The sequence below is a fragment of the Petromyzon marinus genome, chromosome 34 (genome assembly GCF_048934315.1).
Source record: "Petromyzon marinus isolate PM22_M1 ecotype Great Lakes invasive population chromosome 34, UKy_Petmar_22M1.pri1.0, whole genome shotgun sequence".
In the NCBI taxonomy this organism is placed as follows: domain Eukaryota; kingdom Metazoa; phylum Chordata; class Hyperoartia; order Petromyzontiformes; family Petromyzontidae; genus Petromyzon; species Petromyzon marinus.
In genome coordinates this window covers 5,000,014-5,023,434 of record NC_133700.1, presented here as the reverse complement: position 1 = coordinate 5,023,434, position 23,421 = coordinate 5,000,014, and the positions used below count along the sequence as shown (strand labels likewise).

The 23,421-nt window shown below is 47.3% G+C and overlaps 1 protein-coding gene across 1 annotated transcript in view; it reads left to right on the top strand.

Moving 5' to 3' along the window:
* Positions 1-23,421, top strand: part of LOC116948618 (inactive dipeptidyl peptidase 10-like) — a 681,203-nt gene that overhangs the window by 113,640 nt on the left and 544,142 nt on the right. The window contains exon 2 of the mRNA XM_032965456.2: positions 15,093-15,207. Within this exon, the coding sequence (XP_032821347.1) occupies positions 15,093-15,207 (115 nt within the window). The remainder of the gene's footprint in view (positions 1-15,092; positions 15,208-23,421) is intronic.

Below are 23,421 nucleotides of genomic sequence, written 5' to 3'. Positions count from 1 at the left end.
AAAGGAGAGCGAGATGGTGACTTCAAACAGGGACCAGAGGAAGGAATCAACGCAGCAATTTCTGCTGCGAGAAGACCATGACAGTTTGAGTCATTCCCTTGCCGGGAAATGTCGTGGTGTATCTGTAAGGGGAGGTGTGTGGTGGTGGGGGGTATAGCAAGTAGGTTCCCGACAAGATATCCTTGCGGCGGTTTCATTATTTTTTGCTGTTACGCGTGGGGTTTTCGCAGGCACTCAAAGCCTTAAACAGACTTTTGGTGCAAGGTCGGTTAGCAAGCACCGATCAACGGCCGGACCGGCACACGATGGCGGTGATGTGACCCAAAACCACGCGCGGTCGCCTTTGTCTCCCCAGCGCCGTTGTTTACACAGGTGCTCGTTTAAGGCTGAGTCGACCTAGAGGGGGGGGGGGGGGCAAGGACTGGTTCAGATATTCGTCGTTCGTGTTAGGCCTTGAGCGGGAATCGAACTCGGGTCGTATTGCAGCGTGCTCACCCCGGCACTACAGCTCCCCGTACTCATTTTACCACCCACGTACACGAACACGCTATTGGTCAAATATGCATTAAAAGTCAGCGCTCTCATTAAACATAATCTTGAGACTTAGTGGGCTTTTCCTGGACAAAATAATTGGACGCGCTTAATTGCAACCAGCATTGTCATGCGGGAACGGCAGCCGCTCTTCTCTCGCGTCAAGTCAATTTTATTTGTGTTTACACACGTGACACATTTCTGGCACATAAACGTCTTTCAAAGCGCCATTATCACGTCAATACTGAATAGAAAATGCAACGAAAAAAAATCCAAACAATGACAATATATTTACATACTATCCACAGTTTTTTGTAAGCGCAAAAAAATACAGCCAAGTTGTGGCTGTGAGTGAGCGTGGAAGAGCTTCCTGATTCGGGTTCTTAAAGTAAATGTTGTGACGTCATAACGACATGCACGCGGGCTACGCGTCGACTCAGTTTCAGTTTTTCAGTTTCATTTAATTGGTATAGCCCTGTGAGCCATTCGCCTCTTGAATCGGGTGCAACCGCAACAAACAAAAACATGAACAAGAAAACATCTTCAATTGACTACGCGCAAAAACAGAAACATCCAGGAAAAAACAGCAAAAAACAGCAAAAACTTCCATACAAAAGCACCGCATACCAACGACTCGCTTACTGTCACTTGGTGGCTGGCCTCGGAGTCAAACTCAGGCCCTCGGCTTGTGGCGGCTCAGCGCTGTGACCTCCTTAAGCTATCCCGGGCCACCTCGGAACCTTTTAAAATTCTAATATTCTTCCTCGAGTCATACGGCTTGCTCTTAGCTCACTGCGTCATCCATCGCCCGCAGCAAGATACATGCAGGGCCCAGGAGCAACACTGATGCTGTCGTTGCGACCTTTTGCGGTTAATGCTCTAAACCTCTTTTTAACGTTGTATTATTGTCATTGCTATTTGTTATTGTTATTTTTTGCTATTTCCTTTGAACCTATCTACGTGACTTTACCGAAAGACCCAAGAATATGAATTCCTGCAGTCACGAAAGCTTTAAGTCAAGATTGTTATTACTGCTACCCTGATGTGTACACGTGCGACTTTTGTGTGTATTCTGTCTCGAACGCACGGACGCAATTCCTTGCGACCCGTGTGTGTGCGCGTGTGCTCGTGTGCACCTAGCCAGTCATCTCAGTCAGTCGACCCGCGGCACCTGGGTCTGTCCCGTGACCTCGTGCCAGCGGGCGCTCGACACATCACGTGACCACAACGTGCACTTAGCCTGGCACAAGCGTCGTGGTGACGTCACCGCCACCTAGTGGCGAATGGCGGTGGTTGTTGTGTGCACTTAGCCTGGCGCAAATGCCGTGGTGACGTCACCGCCACTTAGTGGCGAATGGCGGTTGTTGTCCATTTAAAAACGCGTGGGGAGCGGTGTCTTAGTGATCAGGGCACTGAGATAGGAACCCGGCAACCCGAGTTCAATTCCCGCTCACGGCCAATGTCGGTGCCAAATACTGCGTGCAAACCGGTCCAGGGCCTCACGGATGCTCGCTAACAGCACTTGCCCCAACAGTCTGTTAAATGCTTAACGTGGGATCTTTGTCCACATGAATTTACTTTTGAAGTCAAGGATAACGCAGTTCTAACGCCGATCTCCATAATGAGTGCCTGAACGCTCTGAGATTTGTATTCCTTATTTATTTTCCTTCATTTCCATCTGATAGATATTTTTCGGGGGGGTGGGGTGGGGGGATTTCATTACCAATGACGTCACAAGCGAGCCGCTAGATCCCGGCGACAAGCTCGAGGAATGTGGTGGACGTCTCACAGGCAGGCAAACACGACCCGATTCTCATTCCGCATCTTTCGCCCTCCCAAATGCTATTATTATGACAAAGCTCGCCAGTAAACGTAGCATGCGTTTGTTAAATAATTCCAATTAGACAACGGTCCGTCGATCGGCGGCAGGTCGTGCATTGTGGGATAAAGTGTGGGTACTACGAACGTCTCCCGAGACATCTGTCCAGCGTCGAAGAGTGGTGCAGGTGTAATGGTGAGCAGCGCACTGGACTTGCAATACAAAGGTCACCGGTTGCAACAAGATGTCAGTTTTTAATCATAAAGGTTTTTTTTTTTTGGGGGGGGGTGTGGGGGCAGATCACGTAAGTATAAATGTGTCGATCACCCACTACCACGCGACACAGCCAATTAGTAAGATTTGTCACGTAAACAAAACGTTTCATTTAGTTACTACTTCAGCACACCGGTGTGTTGGAGAGTAAAGCCACAACATTTACAATTCGACTACGATGTTTCGCTGGTGAGTACAACCGGCTCCATCAGCCGATTTGCTAGAATTGTCAAGAAGTCTTCCTGTTTCTGGAGTATAAAGGAGCGAGTTTCTCTATTCCTCTCTCCTCTTGTCCACCCAACAGTGTAAATGGGCAATCACCATTGCACTTCTGTGCTAGAAAAAAAAAATGAATCATTGAGATCTCTGGCTGACTGCTGTGAGGGCTCCTCTCCGCCCCAACAATAACTCTGCTAGTGGCTGCTGCGGGCCCTTGCCAACGACACTAGCTGGGTAACTGGCTGCACGGAGTTTTCCGTGTAACAAAATAAATATTTCGTTGAATTGACACGGCGGAATAAGAAGCTCGCAAGACGTTTAATACTGATAAAGACATAGACACTGAAGAGGTGGGAGTGATGAACACAGTAGACTGAGGTTATATTCAAAGTTGATCTAACTTTTCAATTTGTGCCCTTATTAACGTGCAATTTTTTGCCAGAATATTATTTTAACCCAAGAGCATATATATAAAACCCTCACCAACATTAACTTGATATTTCAGAGTTATATAAAAAGCAGATTTATTTTAGTGCTCCGAGAATTGGAAGAAGAGCATGGAAATGACAGCTGTCTCTGACTTTCCATTTCAGAGCAAAGAGTTCTCAGCTCGTGTATTTAATTATAAAGTCTGACATGGAGTGGGGTTTTAATTGGCATGAAGCTCAGACACGTAAGAGCTGAAGCCGGCAGATTTCAAACGTATTAATATTTACAAAGCGTTTTGTATTAATTTCGCTTATCAAGCTGAAACGCGCGAACGTCGTTCACACGGCCGCGTCAAATGTCACGGCTTCCACATCGACGTTCACAACTCATGGGTCTGCTCTCGAAATAAAGTAAATAAAAAGTCAACAGTCCGTTGCTGGGCGGCCGTGTCAACGGGTCAAGCACCACGGGATCAGTGACCACGGTAGTAGCGAAAGAGGAGTGATAAGGAGGTGGCCGACCGGCGATTGAGTGAGCGGAGTGACCGGACTGAATCGGCCGGGTCAATCGATAAACCTGACTTGCTTTGACGTTGCATTCTATAGGAAAAAAATGTTTCGTGTGTACAAAAACCACACACACGCGCACCTTTGCTTCTCATTTACCCTGGACAGGAGGCATGTGGGCTCGTGTAAATGGGGGGATGCGGTGGTGATGCGACTCGTCTCCGATCGCGCGTCCGTAATGAGGCTGCCTCTATGCCTCGAAGCTTTCATAGAACACTGCCCTCTCACTGCTAATGAGCACACAGCAAACATTAATAACGCAGCCTTGCTACTCACATCAGCGGCGCGTTAGGTCGTGCGTGGCCTTCACAGTTAATTTATTTATTTACATATGCCCGCCTCTCTACCCACCGCAGCCCTCCGTCCCCTCTTCGTGAAACGAATGCAATGATAACAGTCGAGCAGTGGTTTTAAACCTGGGGTGCACGCACCCCCTGTGGGTACTAGATGCCCTTTCTGGAGGGTGCGAGAAATGGGCAGATTGTTTTTTAGAAGGTTACTAAATCACCGAAACACAAATTTAGCGCGGGCACGTGGGTACAACTGCTTTGTTTCATCAAACCTAAGTGTTTATTAACGTACATTTTTTTCAACGATTGGGAACCAAAGGGCTGCAAGGCTGCAGTGCAGGTTAAGAACCCACTGTAGTAGAGTAACAATGCGTCAGTAACAATCGAAGGGGCCGCGGTGTATACAACACAATTGTAGAGTCGAGTGCATATTCTTACGACCGAATTTTGTACCCAATAAAAAATGTGCCTTCATTCGTTGGATCTTCGGAAGCCTGGTTAGCAATTAGATGGGAGACGTGTCTTGTGAATTCCCAAGACGTTGCAGGCTAATGGCCGTGACGGGGCCCAGGTTAAGTTAGTGCAGCAATGGATTCTTGAATCCATCTGTGCAGGGCTTTAGGTGTGTGATTTCCCCTCTTACGTACGTGGTATATGCACGGCAGATTTTCTCCGGATAATCCGTGTTCCCCCAACTTGCCAAACACTCGTTCATGGTATTGGCCCAACACGATGATGATAATGGTGCATAATAAGTTTGGAGCTAAACATAGTTTGGATTTGAATGCACAATCTCATCGGCTCAATCAAGTACACTTCCTCCCATTACGCTTAGATTGTGGGCTAGTGGTAATTAACTGTATAGCTGCATGCGAGAGCGGGGGCGCACCTATTAGCACATTGCAACCACCAACCTGGAAACCCGAAGCTCGATTCCCGGTCACGCCTAACATCAGTGGCGAGCGGTCTTGGCCCTTCGGGGCCATCCATTGAGTAGGTACGCAAAAATCTGTCAAAACTTGACCCTCCCCCCCTCCCTGTACGCACGCGAACTTTTCACCCCCCACCCACCAGCGTACGTACGCCTGACGCACCCCCCACCGAATCATATAGAACGGCTGATATTTAATCCACGCAGAAACGATCAAGGCTTAATAATATTAACGTGGTTAAGCAAAGAGATAGCCCACCGCCGGCTGCATTACTATTATTATTATTATTGAGGCTTCACCCTCCCCCCCACCCCCCGTTTCCTATGCGTACGTACATTGTCAGTACCCCCCCCCCCATACGCAAGCGTACACATTTGGGTTAACCCCCCCCTCCCCCCTCCATGCGTACGTACTAAATGGATGGCCCCTTCCCGCACTTCACCGACCCACACCGATGAGCGGGGTGAAGTACGGTCAAACACCCCCTTCCCCCCCCCCCCCCATGACCGACACGGCGTGAGCAGGCCTTCATCCAGCAGTGGATTGACAAAGGGCCCTAACTTATAATAACTACAATAAACTGTAGAGAGCCAAGTGTACAGTGTGTTCATACATACCAGGTCATCTCTGCTAATGTGCAGGTACGATGTGCCACCTAATGGGACATCTGTGAAACCTTCTGGACATCTTTGAAAAATAGCTCTGTGGCTCATCGGATTCCTCCAGTGTAAATAAATATTATTATTCTGAATTGGGGTTTTGCGTGGGTGAGACGTTTGTTGTTCGCTTGGGAGGGGCACTGCCCCCCTAGATATCGTTGTTTTCGCTGTGGGGCGAGTAATGAGTTTGGAGGCGGACGGGGGGACTAACTTGGAAACGCAGTTAATATCGCGTAATAGGGCGAAAGGAAATGAAGGCACGAGGGAGAGAGATGGAGAGAGAGAGAAATAAAGAGAGAAATAAAGAAGGCAAATGAAACGTCGCAGAATGTTTTAAGAGATTCCACATTAATGCTGCAAAGAGTGTAAATCTTCACGGCGCCGTTACGGCGGTGATTATGACGCGCGGCGCAAATTAAAGCAACGCATTGGAACTTTAATAACAAAACCAGTGAGCAAATTGCCCAAAAATGGCAATTCGAGGATTCAAAACGTACCCGCGGCGAGGACGATTTAGGGGAAACGTTCGCGTTGTTCCGCGTGACGCGGTCATGAGCGTGCCGAGTAGAACCTTCGCACGCGCGCGATGGTCCCCCAGGAATCCCCTTCTCAAGAGACACTCCGCCGACTGCGGCCGAGGAGACGCGCTCGCAAATCGTCCAGCCAAGCTGGACGTCATCGCAAAGAAAGCATCCTGTTAAGGCGCGAAGTTTTGTGTTGCCCCCTTTGAATCACTAGCATGGGTTTTCTTTTTTAAATACAGTACACGTAACCGCCCTGCATTCGGATAAAGATTTGCAATAGGTCGCTCGCGCCACTGCTGGGAGGAATGTCCTTCACTCAAAGGGGAGCTTCCAGAGAGAACCCCCGCCGAGAGGATGTGTGGCCTACTCTTCCACGCTGGCTGAGCGTCGTGGGAGCAGGTGGGAACACCCCACACTTTACCCCACCATGCGCTATCTGCCGATCAACTAACTGCGGCGCGACCTCATTTGTACCGCTGGGTACAAATGGGTCATTGAAATGAACCGGCAACCTCTGGCTTGCAAGTCCACAGGTCGCTCAACATTACACCACTGTGGCGGCTTCCCCTGTTCTGTACGGTACTGTACTACCAAATATCTATATATTTTTTATTCAGTTGAGAGATAAGCCATTTATATATTCATTAATTCATTCATTATCTCCAAGCCAAACATTTATTTTTGGAAATGATCTTTGTACAACTCAGCAGTATAATTGTTGACTTTTGATGAGTGAATATACGAGTGAAATCCATTTGGGTTTCTTTAATCTTCTCTCTTACGCACTGCTACGTAATGCTGCCGATGGGTAACGCTTAGCACGTTGGACTTTGTAATCCAAGTCGAAACAAAGGTGCAAGTTTTTAAATACCCTACCCACCCCCACTGCCTCTGTCCACCCAGACGTGTCCATGCTATAACCACAGTTAGTCGATCAGCAGGTCAGGTGCGGTGGGTTAACGCGTGGGTACTCTCAACTCTATTATATGTGGCTACAAGATAACACATTCATTCGTTAATTCATTACACTATTATCTCCAAGACCAAAAAATTGCCTTTTTGTCCAATTATCTTGGCACGTCTCAAGAGTTAAGTGTTGGCTTAAGAATGGCAAGCGCATACACGAATTTGAATACGTTTGTAATCAGAATCTGTATTTAGACTGCCGGAATCCCATGGCACCGTTTCTGTAATTCATGGGGCACCTTCTGCTGTGGGACAATGGGCGAGGTAGGCGGTGAAGGTACACGCACGCATGGTTTATCTCAGCTCTGCCTATCGGAGTTACGTAACGAGACAAGGAGACTCCATTTCCAGAACTATTTCAACCAGCAAGAGCCTCGCGTCCTGCCAGGGATAGGTCCACGAAGGTGATACCATGATACCACATACAGAATCATAATATGTATTCATACAGGAGGAATACACCTCTTCAAAAGCTCCCTAGCGGGCTGCATTGCTTCTACGTGATTCTCATCTGCACATCCATCTTCCAACCTGAATCCATACTCCTAGGAGGCCTCTACGGTGAATATTTTATGAGTGTCCCTTGTCAATCCACGGCTAGATGGAGGCTTCCCCGTGCTGTGTTGGTTACCAGGGTCGTCGGACCATAATGCACACCGGTTGCTGTGTATTGGGGAGAGAGGGTGTCTCAGGACTGGTTAACATATCGCTCGCCACTGATGTCAGCCGTGGCTGGTAATCGAACTGCACTGGTGCAGCATGCGGGAATTTAATTGCAGAGTCATTCTCTGCACTTACACTCCCGCCACCCTCCCACCCTCCGCCCCTTGACTGTTGAATAGATTAAGCACCTGTAACAGTGAGTGATACCTGTCCCGAGGTCACGTGGTACAACTAAAGCCGAAATGTGTAATCTTAAAATGACTCCCAGGTGAGAGTGGTGCGCGGGATATTCTGTGTGTGTGGTGGGGATGGGGGGGTTCATTCTCAAGACAGGGTGTTTGGGGTTGGACCACGTGCTGCAATGATGGGGGATGAAGTGGCACAGGAAGAGCAGCAGTGTCTGAGTTTGCCAGGTGATGAAAGAATGAGGAGTCCATGCAGGTCGCCAATTCTTCAGCGGTGCAGCATGCGCTGTGAGTGGTATTATTTCAGAACAGGTGCAGGGTTTAATTTCATCAGGAAATTAAGTAATGGACCATGCCAAATCTAGCTCAAATTAACCCCCCCACCCCCCCCCCCCCGCTGGCCACACAATTGAGACGTGGGGAGAGACCACAGCAGCGAGGCACCAGTCACGAACAACTCTGCCCAATATCACGCTAGCTGAGGGGAGGGGGGAGGAGTAGGACACCGACTCTGTATCTCTCTGCTGAAGCCGTCTCGTCGTGGCCAGCGAGCAGACCTGGAGCATTGGCGTCGAGCTCCTGAACCACATTGCTGCTGCCGTCTGCCCAAGAGTAGAACGGTGAAGGCGTGCGGGTGACTCGGGAATGAGAGCAGCAGACGCCGCCGCCACCACTGAAGCTGCCTAGGTTCGAATCCACCAGTCACGTGCGGTCTTAGGAGGCAGGGGAGGCAGAGCCTCACCTGTCATAACTCCAATGAAAATAGCTTTTACGACAAAAAGATAAAGATTTTTTTTCCACTGATCTGTGTTATAAATGTCATTTCTGTATGATTGCAATAATTTTTATAGGGGGGGGGGCGAAGAGGGTGAAGCCGAGGAGGGGGGCGAGGAGGGTGAAGCCGAGGGGAGGGGGCGAGGAGGGTGAAACCGAGGGGGGTGTCGGCCTCTGGGTGATCAGAGGGGAAGTTCGCAATGAACCCCGGTTGGAGTTCACCTGAGAGGCTCATTTCTGTGATGTTTCTCATTCGCACGAGGTCGTGTCTTCAACATATTAAAGTGTGTTTGACACATATTCTCGGTGCTTTCGGTAAAGTCACGTAGAAGGGAAGCAATAACATTCTCACGACGTTTCGACTGCAACACAAGCAATCATCAGGTGTTTGACACGTTTATAAATAGACTGTTATTCTAGCCCCCATAGCTATAGTTTAGTTAAATTAAATTAAAAAATGTTTTGATACTTTCGAAAAGGCAGAGGAATGAGTCTCTGCAAATGAGATTTGACAACCTAAGGGCATGATCTAGCCACTGCTGGCTGGTCTCCCCAGCCGCTAAAATCTACGTAGCTCTTGCAGGCGAGCGGATCTCATCGCTCCTTCTCCTTTGCGGACGTCCTCTCGGGCGTGTGCCCTGCTTACTGCTGCCACTCCCTCAGTAGTCCCCTCCAGCTGCCGTGCAAGCGCTCGCTAACGCCACTTGCTCGTGAAAGGGCCTCCACTCGGAACTCCGGAGAGCCCCTTCCAGAGGATGCTTTGGTGTCCACGCTGGCCAGATATCTTGGAAGCGGTGGGAAGTGCCCACACTTTACTCCATCGCGTGAAACCTGCCAAATTTGTCTATGGGCAGTAGCAGGAACATTGCCCTGGGAAGGACTACAGGATAATTGGTTCACGCACAAGTACCATATTCCAAAATGTGTCCATGCCAGGAACAGGCTGTTTACTATATTTATAGAGCAGCTACTTGAGTTGTGACCGTCGATATGAAAGCTGTGGCATTTGAAACGTCCGTGTGAAAGGTGTTCGCACGTTTCGGCTTGATAAGCGAAATGAATATAATCCGTGGTGTGTATTATATTATTAATTCGTTAGAAACCTGCCGACTTCAGCCCGTATGTGTCTGAGTTTTCTACCAATGAAACCCTCCCGTGTTAAACTTTAGCGTCCACGTTTCAAAACGCTGGAATAAAATTACCAAACTACATTCTTTAGACTCGGTATTCAGGATTTCCTTGGGTGGTTATTATTCTTCGGTGGCCGAGTGTGTCAAGGGAAAGACAGCTGGTCTGGTACCCCAGGTTTCAGCCATGCGTGCACGTTCAACTGTAGGGAAACGAGGGCCTTAGCCGAGTCACTAATGAGTGCACACAGAATCACGACGTTTTCAAAGTTGGCTCAGTTGATTTGGGGGAAAATCCCAGCGCTGCAAATTAAATGTGTTGGCTGCATATCCAAGTACACTTTTTTTTTACTGGAAATATGGAAAAATATCTCAGAATACCAGAAGATTGGAGCTACTTATGGCGTCCCAGTCGATCAACCCACAACCTCTGGAACCTGGGTCTGTTCCGTAACCCCCTGCCAGCGAGCCTTCGACACTTCCACGTGGCCTCACAGTGCACCGTACATGTCACCGCCACTTAGTGGTGAACGGCGGTTGTTGTTGGGTGTTGTGACGTGCTAGAGGGGGGCGGGGGGCACCCAGGAGTGTGGGGGGGGGGTATTGGGGGTGGGGGAGGCCCGTCGTACAACATGCATACACACAGCAGAGTTTAGGCCTGTTAGACGCATCACATGCCTAAAATAACGCCGGTCCATGCTTTGATCAAAGATATAATTTTTATATATTTTTTGCTGGCTGGTGGAAGGGACGGACGGTTGCGTCGAATGCGATGTGTGAGTTCCTATCTGTACTGAAGACCAAACAGAAACAACCTAGGCGACAGTACACCAGCTATGTGTCTTACCTTTCTGTGCAGAATGATTTGCGTCTTCATCTATGGTGTGCGGTGGGCTCCCTGCGTATTACCATTTCATCTCAAAGACATAAATTCCCGAAGAGGAGAATTGAGCCAAAATAAAAGGAAAGGGCTTCCAGGAAAAGAGTTGGAATATGTTGGGGTTAGGATTTAAAACTTTAATCTTCGAACGTAATTGAACAAATCAACTCCTGGAGTTGACTGTCGAAAAAAATACCCCGAATTTTTGTGATCGAAAGGGTCCTAAAATTGCTGTCCGTCAAAAGCGGAGCTTAAACTAAGTCTTCCGCACATCAACTAGATTGTTAATATAATCTACACACAATACAAGTGCTACATTCTTCTCTCGACGGCACCTCACTGACTCGTCCACTGAAGTGAACTCATTCAGTAGGGCCTCATAACAACTAGAACTCGTTTTAATATCAACTTCGAGTGCAACCACACCAAGGTCGCATATGAGAACGCCACACGTGTCCACCACGACCAACAAAGCGGCTCCCCACCCACCCAATGCAGCGGCGCAGCTGTCGTGTTCTTGAGACCACCTCACACGGCCACGCGTTCTTAATCAGCCGTGCATTCTCTCAGTCCGAGAATTGGCTGGCATCTGTGATTTTGGGTGGCAGGAATTGATTTGTAGCGAGACCCTGGTACCGCTGTTGCGTGTTGGACTTTATTACTGTGCAGTAATTTACTGCGCGGTTCTGATCTTGGACCTCGTGCCGACTGATACATCTGTGCAGGTTTGGTCTGCAGTGGAGAAGGCGACCCTAATCGCCACTGATGTTAAGCCATGTAAGGGAATCGAACTCGGGTTTCCAGGTTCATATTGCAGTGCTTTAATCACAGCACTACCACTCCTCCCGATGCAGCATAATGCGATTCAAAATAATAATGATTTCTCACACGCGATTTCACGTAGCCATCATGAATACAAAAATAGATTGTATGATAAATCAAAGCTTTGCTACACACCTGTCACTAATCATAATAATATGTTACATAAATTCTTCTGTTATGGCTCCCTCCGCGCACCAGTCTCTCACTTGGTGTGAAGCTTCATGCTGCGACGTTTCTGAAACGATTCTCTATCTCATGACATGATGGTGTCAAAAATCGGGTTGACATTTGAGGATTTTTTTTTTCCGTACAAAATTCAAACCTTGATTACGTCGCTTTTATTAGACCTCTCAAATCTGGTTGACAGTGTGATTGGTGATAGAGAAACTTTTGCAAAAAAACTTGCTTGTTCATTTGGCTGGGTGCCCTCTAAATTATTCCTTGTTCCGTTCCCAATGAGCTTTGTGAACAATTTATGTCCACCTAATTTATGTCCACCTAATTGGAGGATTACACTCTTTAAAGTAGACCTTTCTCCCACTTTTTAATCGAAGAATGGTCGTGGACTCATTCTGTGATGGAGGCGTTTAATTATCTGGCCATATATTGCGCCTGTATATATTTAGAGTTTGCGTGTCCGTCTCCCCGTGGTCGCGTGGATTTGTCTCCCGGGTCCTCTGGATTTCCCCTCCACATTTGGAATCAACAGCACGCGTTTATAGTATTTGATTGCTATACATTTCCACGTGATAAGCCACTCGGTTGAGCTATCATTTGTGGCCAGGTCGCTTCTGAGAAAGAGCTGTAGAGCTCAGTGGACCTTACATGGTAAAATAAAAGTAAAATAAACTGTCCGCAATTATTCCACCTGATCCAGGAGCCTTCCATTGAAGGATGACATCTGAAAATCTTCCCCCACCCCCCTTCATCTGATAGATGCTGCGTGTTCCTGGGATTAAATATATATTTTCTACCGCAAGGCTAGTTCAGGAACCACTTACGGTTGATGATGGTAATGGTTCCCGAAGTAGCCTGGCCATTAAATGTAAGGGCGCAGGAGAAAAAAATGAAAAGCCGTCGTGCGAGCATTTAACGTTTGTCAAGCGCACACCGCTTTGCGGGAGCATTTCATCCAATTCCAGCGCTGGTCAGCACACTTTACTATTAATCTATTCAAAACAGTTGATGTAGACCTGTCCTATTTTTGGATGTATTGCCTTTTCGTAAACATTCATATTCCCCCCCCCCCCCCCGGTGCAATTTTTGAGTTGTAGCCCATTAAACGCGTGAATATTTCAGCAGGAAATATTTATCACGCCGTCAATTTCCGTAACCCCCATTACGTGTGCCGGTCTCTCCTCACTCCCTCTCTCTCCCTCTCTCTCCTGGGTCCTGAGTAGTGCACCACAGCCGCTGTCATTGCTGCAATTGCAGGCCGAGATGTGTCCTGGTTGCCCGTGAGAGATGCTGGGATGTTATTGCACGCTGGGATTTTTGCCGGCTCGACGAGGGCTCCGCTGTTAGCAGGAGGTTGGCTCTCCCCCAGCCGTGGTTTTGTGTTTACTCTGAGGGCACCGAGCCCCCTTTTTCGTGGCTTGAAACGTCAATCAAACAGTGGAAGATGTTTTTTTACTTTTTCCAAATTCACATTTCCGACGCGTGCTACGCTCCAATAAACGCACTTGCCCCGGCGTTACAGATCGTGCGCTTCCTTGTTTAACGAGCTTGTTGCTGAGATTTTACAGGGTTGGTTGAACGCCTTTTTTAATGGGTATGTAAAAGAGGATTGGGGTTGGGGGGGGGGGGTTAGTGAAAGGTTTTATTTAAAATAAAGTCGGCCAGATAGCTCCGGAGGTTAAAGAAAATGTGAAGCAAAATTCTGTCTCCACATGTAAATAACAACATTATTTTAAATTTTGATTTAAAGCTTTCGTGACTGCAGTAATTCATATTCTTAGTTTTTTCGGTAAAGTCACGTTGAAGAGAAACAACAAAATAATAAAATATATATAAAACAATAAAACATTCTCACGACGTTTCGACTGCAACACAAGCAATCATCATCAGGTGTGAAAACCACAACAAGAAAATTTGAAAATAGTGGCGGTTATTTTTAACGTTAGCACCATGGAGAGAGATTTGACAGTTTGTTCAGATGGACGAGTCCATCTATGTTCGGAAAAGAGGAGGGGGGAGACGAAATTTTTTTTTCCATTGTTTTTCGTCTCCCCCCTCCTCTTTTCCGAACATAGATGGACTCGTCCATCTGAACAAACTGTCAAATCTCTCTCCATGGTGCTAACGTTAAAAATAACCGCCACTATTTTCAAATTTTCTTGTTGTGGTTTTCACACCTGATGATGATTGCTTGTGTTGCAGTCGAAACGTCGTGATAATTTTTTATTGTTTTATATACATTTTATTATTTTGTTGTTTCTCTTCAACGTGACTTTACCGAAAAAACTAAGAATATAACATTATTTTAGTCTTATCAGACACTTTGCTTTCCAGGCCATTATTATCAAGCAGCATATAAACCAACACACTGAGCTGATATTCACCTTCTGGGTCTCATCAGCATAATGTTTCGTTGAGTTTGTTGTCCTTCCCCCGCACATCCCATTGGCTAAGTTTGGGTGCAAAAAGAAGTTCAACGTACGTACATACAAGCAGAGTTAGGCCTGTTAAATGCATTACGTGGCTGCAAAAAGAAAAGCGTCAAGAATACAGTGGGATAGAACCACAATTCCAGAGCGAAACGTCAATCGACGAAGCGCATTGCCACGTGCTGTCCACCACCAAGCCCTCCCAGTGTTTCTTATGTGCATGATGATCTGTGCGCTCTGACCCAAGCAGAGCGTTAAACCTCGTTAGGAATTTCAAAATTCCGATTGCTTCTCTCCAGCGTTGTGTTTGTGGATTTACGTGCAACGCTTCGATACATTTTGGTGTGAATCGGCGCTTCATGAAATTAATATTGGTTGTATTGTTATTATTAGTTTGGGGGGTGGTGGTGGAAGGTTAGGAAGGGAGGGAGGAGCAGGGATCGAGCAAAATGTGTCGAAGCCATGCCGGGCTGTATGAAGAACGGTCTGGGTACGGCTTGCGTCTGGTGCCTAATGGCCGTGGAAACGGTGCCAGATGACCATCAGTGGTCTGGCATTGTTCATGGTCTGCCATTTCTGTGTGGAATCGGGACGTCTGCCCTCTGACAAGAGTTCACGATACTTGTGACACTGCCACGCGTGAAGCTCTTTGAAGTGTTTTTTTTTTAGCTCCAAATCAAACTTTTGAGGACACTGAAAGAACTATTGCTTCTTGTGGAGGGGTGGGTGGGGGGGAGCATCAAGATATATGATGGTCGGATATGTGATGCTATTTTGTGATGATGATGTTTGTGACAATAACGAATATGCTGATGTCCTTCTCCCAGGAGGTGGATGAGGGGGAGGCCCCACAGAGGAACTGGAAGGGCATCGCCATCGCTCTGCTCGTCATCATCATCGTCTGCTCCCTTATCGTCACCTCCGTCATCCTGCTCACACCCGGTACGGACGTGTCATCGTCAATCTACACTCGGCTCCACATTTATTACACGGAAGTGGTCATTCTATCAAAGCCGCTGTCGATATCACACGAAGTGATTGCCATGTTATCGACGCTGGAAGGACGATGCGGTGAGGGCGACCGACGGCCTGGATAGCAATCTTTTTTTGCATGGCGGCCGAGTTGTTCAGCAACGTTTGTTCATATGATACTTATGGTGGTACCCCGGGGTACCAGATAATACAAACTGGCCGAGGCAACTTAATACTTTATTAATGGGACACTATTTTTTTTTCCAGGGGTGTTACTTAACTCCGCGACTGGGGTACGAATCAATCCGAAATCAGTGCCACTCCGCGATGTCGAAAGGCCAAACAACAACATTAAAAATCCATTATCGAACAATTCTATTTTGATTAGGGCATCGTGTACAGCTCGTCGAGATGAGTCGATTTCCGCATCGCCGATCATCAACAGACTAAACATGACTGCATCACGGACGTTATGCGAGAGCCATGAGGTTCATATCCACGATGCCACCCGCATGAACGTGTCGTTACTTGTTTGTGCTTTGTTGCTGCTCCCCTTTGTCCCTAATTAGTTCAAAATACACACACTTCCGACACCTGCACCTACGTTTATATTGGTTCGCGTGCATTCATGTTTCTAGCATCGCACCAAGATAATAGACATTGCTTACACGTGTAACGAACCTTTTTTGTTTGGCGCCTCTTGTCCTCGCAATATGTTTGCGCAGCTTTTTTCTTTCCGATCCGCGTAATTTTGTGTTTACCGCCGATTAGATACCTCCCATTTGTCAGTTGTGCAACCTTCCTTCAAGGACCCCTCCTTACTCGTTCTCGTGCAACGTTGATGTCGTCGCTCTGCTCGTTTACCACGGATTTCCCTTGCAATATAGCCGGGCAATTGAGTCTTTCCACGGATCATCCCGTTTGGCCAAACTCGAACGAATCATCGGCACATCAGATGCCATTTAAAGTCCACCAGACGTCAACTCGTACATAACCCAGGAAATCATCACGAACGGCCGATATGAACTCCAGACTTTCGGATTGCAGTCGAGCGCCGCGTCTGATTTGGCTTTCTTTGACCTCTCGCCTGCTGAAACAAAACCAAAATAAAATCGAAACCTTCCAGATCTACGCGGTCTTACACAGCCGCGCACTCCGCGTAACGCCGGCAGCTCGTCCACGATCACGCCGTCAATGTTGTCACAGAGTGTGCGGTTATCCAAAGTCGCGGTCTCGTGTTTATTCGATACTCATGCCGAGTTGGGGGCTTTGGCAGCTTCCTGTTCACTGGCAATGGCACTCCTCAAAAAGTTAACAAAGCTCTGTATTACTGTATTATTTATTATTTATTATTCAGCGTCCTTTAAAACCTACAGATCAAAAAAGCGTTTGTATTCATAAGGTCAACAAATGAAAGGGTTCGTATTTCCCCCACCCCATGCAGTTGTGCTATAATCTAGTGGGGGGGGGAGGGGGGGGTGTCTGTGTGTGTATGCACGCGTGACAAAATCGGTGACTTTAAGTGACACCGAGAGGGTGCGCCTTACTTTCCGGAGTGTCTTATAATCGAGCGAAAAGTGACAAAATATTTCAAAGGAAAAAGAAAGGGAGGACAACATCCTGAGAACACCAGGACAGTTGGCAACTGTAGCGAGTTGACACCTTGGCGAGAAGCTGGGGACCGCACCACGTGGGGAGGACGGCTATCTGAGCCGCGACGCCCATTAAGGCGTAAATACATCATTATGTGTCCCCACTTGGCCGGGAAAGCCCCATATCTCTTCTCCCACCTGCCACATCCATTCCACTCTTCACTCTTATGTCATTTATTGTACTTTATTTTATTATTATTATTTATACCTTTCTATCAAAACCACCCCCCCCTTCCCCGTTAACCCGAATTTGATGGGCGATTGTCTGTGACTGCGTCAAGCTGACGGAGTGATTTTTCTTTTTCATCGAGCAATTGCCATGTTCCCCACCGATCCCCACCACCACCACCGCCCGCCTGCCCCTGGGCCGACGCGAGACTCCGGCCACGGGGCCCCGTGTGGTCGTTAGTCAACCGGGCAGGCAGGGTGGGCCCGAATTTCTCCCGTTCAGGCCAGGTAAAAACTAAATTATTATATCGCGTTTGGAGAAACAGCCTAGTCACCAGACGGTTGGTGATGAAAAAATAAATTGACTTTTGAGGAGTTGGGTGAATCTTCATAAAATAAATGTTATTTATCCCATCCAGACGCTGGCTCATTTCATACATTCCGCATCTCCTATCCCTGTTGTTTTTTCGCATGCCCGTGCACTCGTCAGCCTTCGTTTATTTTTACGTTTCTGTAACTTAATTTTAATACGAATGTTTTTTTAAAAGTAATTTGTCTGAGCTAAACTTTTATTTCATGAAATGTAATTTAATTTTAGTATTTTTTCTGTTTGTGCACATTTTCAATTTCTTCTGTAAGATGGTTCTTTTGCTCTAATTTCAATTTTCTTTCGAATAGTGTTTGTACGTTCTTAATAATAATTAAAATTTGTGATGCATATTCCATCATCGGATCCTAATACGCAATGCATGGAAAGCAGGAAACAAAACCAGAACCAGGACAACTGACCAAACTAAAGAGCAAAGGCCAGTTTAAAGAGATGGGTTTTCGAAGCAGACAAAAATACCTACCGACTCTGATTTCCTGATTTCAAGTGGGAAGGCGTTCCATAGTTTGGATGCCACCCTAACAAAAGCACCGATCGTCAAAAGACCACAACCTCGACCTGGAAGTGCTGAGCAGTTGGAGATCAGAATATCTTAAGGACCTTGATGGAATATGTAAATGCATTAGTTCTTCCAAGATTGCTTTCGTTATTTTTGTTGACCCAGGTCACTCTCGCAAATTGGATACTATCTTGATCTCTTGACTTTCTCACCTGCTTAAGCAACATAAACTTGAGACTTACAGATCTATGCGTCATGCAGTAGCATTCATAGAACTTTGCTAGTACGCTCCACACCGCGGCATCGAGGATACGAGCCAAAGAAACGTGTCCCAGAATTTCTTCACACCCCATTAAAAGACATCTCTGAACAAGAAAACGTACCTGTTCTCTATTTTGTTTAACACAACGTCTCCTTCGATTCTCCCCGTCCTTATTCTTCACGGAAGGTACTGAAAACTACGGAGAGCAAATCCATACAACCGGTGACCCACCAATCTAGATTGCCTTGACCCTGTCGATAATAGGCATTGTGGATTAATGAGCCGAGGATAAGAGGACTTTTACTGTACTAGATATGCTTGGTAATTCGGCCCCTGGTGGAGAATATAAATCCTGCAATGGGGGCCACGGGAAGTTGAATCTTTATGGGAAACCACACGCCCCCTATGGTCTATCCTAGATAGTGGATGCGATCGTACGACATCACAAAAAATACAGTTTAGTTACTTCCAATTAACAATATCTCCTCCAATGGTAACTACTTTTTTTCCCCATGATGCCATTCAACATTGAAATAAAAAATATATTTGCCATTTAAATCAATTTAAATGTACATTTTTGTTTAACTTGATTACAATTTATGTGAAATTCGGTGCCTGCACGCATCAATGTTAAAGATGCTCATTATTTCATCAACTTTTTAAAACATTTACCAGTTTATCTCGAGGGCTTCATGGCTGTAGAGTGCAATCACCGACTGGTGAGCCAGGCAAATCTTTGCACCCTCTGTCTCGGTGTTCTTCAGAGGGGGGAGGGACCACAATCGTTAATAAGACATCATCAGTGCGATGGCCGTCACACATTTGAAACCCATTGGGGTTTGACAGCACGTTGGGGTGTTTTCACATGCGTGTATTGTCGGGGACCGCACTAAAGGCCACCAGTGGCCCAGGGGCCTTGCAATGAAGAACACTGCTCCGCTCTGAAGAAGAGCCGTGGCTTGAAATGCCGGCCTGCTTCGGTATTCTCTCACTGTAAGGCCGCGTAATTAACACGTGGTGAGTGTTTTTTCCAGTTCATGGCATCAACGGGTTTATCTTTATAAAAGCTGTAGAAAGAGAGAGGCTGAGAATTGCAGCAGTGCAAGCAGCATGACGCAGACCCGAGGCGATGCTTAAACGTGTGGTCTTTTTTTTGTGTCGGATGGAGCCCATCATTCACTTCAGCCGGGCGCACGAAGAAACAATCCGCTCGGATATTTGGATGGCCTCACCGTGGTACTTTGACAATATACGATACGAACGAAATGCTCTTCGTGTATCGTAAAGCAGTACGATGCAACTGTACGGTGCTTTGTTTACGCTGGGAGTCCATTTCATCGCGGCAGTTGAACGCAGTTTAAATTCATCTCGCGGTCGTGTGTCTGTGAGCGAGGAGCTCGATTGGGGGACTTCTGTTTGGGGATCGCTGACGTTTCCTCTGGCCCCTTGTTTGCACCGTGGTTTTTGTTGTTGTTTAGTCGACATCAAACATTGAGCAGGAGCCAATACGCTAAGCTTAATTTAGAAAACAAAAAATCGACAGGATATGACTTTTGCATGCTTCGTGGGCTGCTGCTGCTGCTTACATGTTTGTAATTATTTAAAAGAGTTGTATACATGTATGCAAACATTACCAAATTAATATTATGATTCATAATTAGGCTGTTTTGGTGTCGATCGTGTAGGTATTGTGTCAATGTTTGATAACGACCCTTCACCGTCCGACAGAGCCAACCATATGAAGTTGTCAGGTGACGGGCAAATACGCCAATTGATTTGGTTTCATCAGCAGCACCTGAACATTAATATTTCCTCTTCATTTGTGTAATTGGTTTTATCTTGGGACTCGCTTCTCGCGAAATCCCTCCACGGGGAGTCCCGCGCAGCCTCCGCTTACGGTGACTCGACCGCGTCCAGGTGTGCCGAGAGTGAACTATACCGGAGAGCGTGACCCCACGTGACCCCACGTTCCAAATGGCTCGCAGGAAAGGGCGCCGCACTCTCTCAGAATTGGACGCGGCGTAACATTTGACTAACGTTCCCGGCCTTTTATATATATTACAATTTGTCCGCGGCATTCTGGCTGAAATTAGCAGCGTGGGATGTGAAAAGGGACTTGGTCGGGCGAGCCCACTGTGGTGATTCGGAGGTCAGAGCTTCAGCCACTGAGCTTTAGAACGTCGACCCCACTGAACCCTCCGATGTGCAGTTGAATGTTCGATTCCCGTCACATCCACCCACGGTTTGTGATTTCCTGCTTCAATGAACATTAAGGCATCGGTGCTTGGAACCTGTATGCAGCCCTGAACAAGTGACGGAAATTCCACATCTCTGGACAGGGGTGAGTCCATCCATAGAAGAACCACTTTTTACTTCCCTACAAGTTGGTATATATTTGTTAAATCCCCCAGCCCCGGGATGAATGATGGGCTGAGTCAACGCCCAACCAGGATTTGAACTCGGAACCTGCTGATTGTGAGCCCGCTTGCACTACCATCGAGCCACCTGGCCAGATGAATATTTCTATAAACTTGCTCTGAGAAATGGGCGTTAAAGACCAGGCAATGTCATTCGTGAGACTTGCCCTTTGTGCGTTTGTTAAACAGCCCAAATGTCATATTCCAAGAGTGAGGGCTTGAGTGCATGTGATTTGAAATCTGGTCTCTGGTTTAGAGGTTGAAAAACACATTTTCAAGTATTCCATATTTAATCACACACTTGACAATGCGTCAGTTCATAGATTCAAGTGGAATCTTACACTCGAAATGATAACATTGAATTGCATCTGGAATAATTGATTATTTATGATTCATGAAAATAATATTCAAATGATGCCTTGGTATTACTGTGCAGTTGGGCAATAATAAATGAGATCACGTAAACAAGACGTTAATAACGCAATTACATTGTGACCCTGAATCACTGCAGTTCTTAGAATCATCTTAAGATTACCGTATGCTCTGTGTTATAGGCGTTTTTCGCTTTTCCCCCTTTATTTAAATAATTGTGGGGGTGCATTCCATAGTCCAGTAATTGTGCGTGCATGTGTGTCACTAGGTTTGTGTAACCTTATTGGAAACCGGGTACAAGTTTGGGGTGCGTCCTACTTTCTGTAACATCTTATCCAGAGAACATGGTCATTTCCTTAGCCTACCCAGGTAGTACTAAAAACGCATCCTAAAAATAGCAGAGGTCAAATTGCCGTCTCAACAATAGGGATGAACCCGTAGCCAGCATACCCGCATTTGAGTCTATTGGCCCGGTCATCGTTGACCATTGCTTAACACCACGCAGGATAACGGATTCTGGCTGCGTACGTTAATCGAGTGGAGGGTTTAACCGGGAGACGGGAATAGGACGGGACCATTCGCTTCTATTCACAGCTGGGATATAAAAAAAACATATTGGTCTGTGGTAAAAGAGGCCCTTGAAGGATATCATGTGAATGCCTCTGATTTCACTCGGGGGTTGCTTTAATGGGAGGGGTCGGGGTATTGGGACGGGGTTGGGGGGGGGACATTTTTCTCTGCTGTCTGTAGGAGGATCCAGAATTGATTAAACCCAACTTTGATATGTCACCAGATAGGGCAACTGGGATGTAATGTTCATATATATACAAAATTAAATTACAACCTTGCATCTGTTTATTTGCATGATGAGATTTCAAAACGCATGGGGGGTGGGGGGTGGGGGGTCTGCGAGGGCGAGAACCAGGACGTGTGTCATTTTTCGGGTGATACCGACAAAGGAAGAAGACAAAGAGGGAAGTTTGCACTGGCCAGCCGACCTACAGCATCGCTGCTTCCTGGTCCCAGCCGACTCCGCGGCTTTCTGCTTGAACGTTAGCGTTGTCCGTTGTTGGCCCTGGCCAGGGCCTCTCCTCGCCCCGCCCCCCCCCCTTATTTACCATTTTGGCCCTGTGGGTAGGTGGATCAATGGATGGATAGATGGATAGTTCAATGGCCAAGTGGATAGATGCGTTAAACACTGCTGGCCCGGCCATTGGCCCAGGGTGGACCACTGCCTGGACGTTTGTCTGAGACGGCACCCAGCGCGTGGCGCCTTTCACGTGCACTCTAAGTGATTGCTCGCGCTGCCCTTCCATCATTCGCTTTACTCTTCCCCGGGATCTGTTTTGTCTCCCGATCCCGGTCGTGATTCATGGCCGGTGTGCCCGCGAGTGAAACACGAGCGCCATCAATCTCGCCCTCCCATCTGCTGCTGTTTCTTATTTTGGGGGTAGTAGATATTCCCCCCCCCCCTCTCTCTATCTCTCGCTCTCTCCCCTTCGTGCGCGTGCGGTTTTTGGTGCGCGGGGAGCAAACGGAGTTGGTCGTTAGTCGCGCTGCGAACCCGGCCATCCCGAGTTCGATTCCCGCTCATGGCCGCCAAACACCGGGGGTGACGATTTACCTGAACCGGTCCTGGGCCTCCACTCGGTCGAATCGGCCTCGAATGAGCTACCGGGTGCGGCGTGTAAACATCGCCACTCGGGATACAAAGACGGTTTGGTGCGATTGTTTGGCCACACAACCCCTCGTGTGCCGTGCCAACCTTCATAGAGGCGCTTACTCGCTATAACAGCACTTGCACCAATAGCCTATGGAGGCTATACCTGGAATCCGTGTCTCTGAACGAGGTGGGAACTACATTCGTGTCACTTTGATGTACTGTTGCAACTTGGCCAGCAACGACCCCACCCCATTACCTCACTCTTGAGGTCACGATTCATGTACTGTTGCCACACTTCAGAACCGAACCCAGACGTAAATCTCAAGTCGCCTCGATCTATAATAGCCGTGCTGCAGTCTCGCGTAATAAAGTTCAACACAGCCGCACCGGTACCAGGTCTGCGTACAAATCCATTCCTGTTGCCACCTGAGCACGAGCGCCAAATCTTTGACTGTCCGGGGGTGAAACACGGACAGGTGGCAAGCCTCAATGGAAGGGTCATTTTTTCCCTCCCCTCTCAAACACTGCGGTGCAATTCAGCGCAACACGCGTGGCTACAGTGGCCACACGTTAATTAATGATGTAATAATGTTTATTAAAACACACTCGTTTACTTATTTATCCAGGAGTGCCTCACAGTAGTTAGGACTTTTTTATTTTCAGGAGGGTCCTCTATTGGGGGTTTCGATGTTTTCAGCCGATTTAGTGATGAACTTTATTTTACATGTGGGAGGAAACCAGAGCACCCGGGGAGAAAACCCAC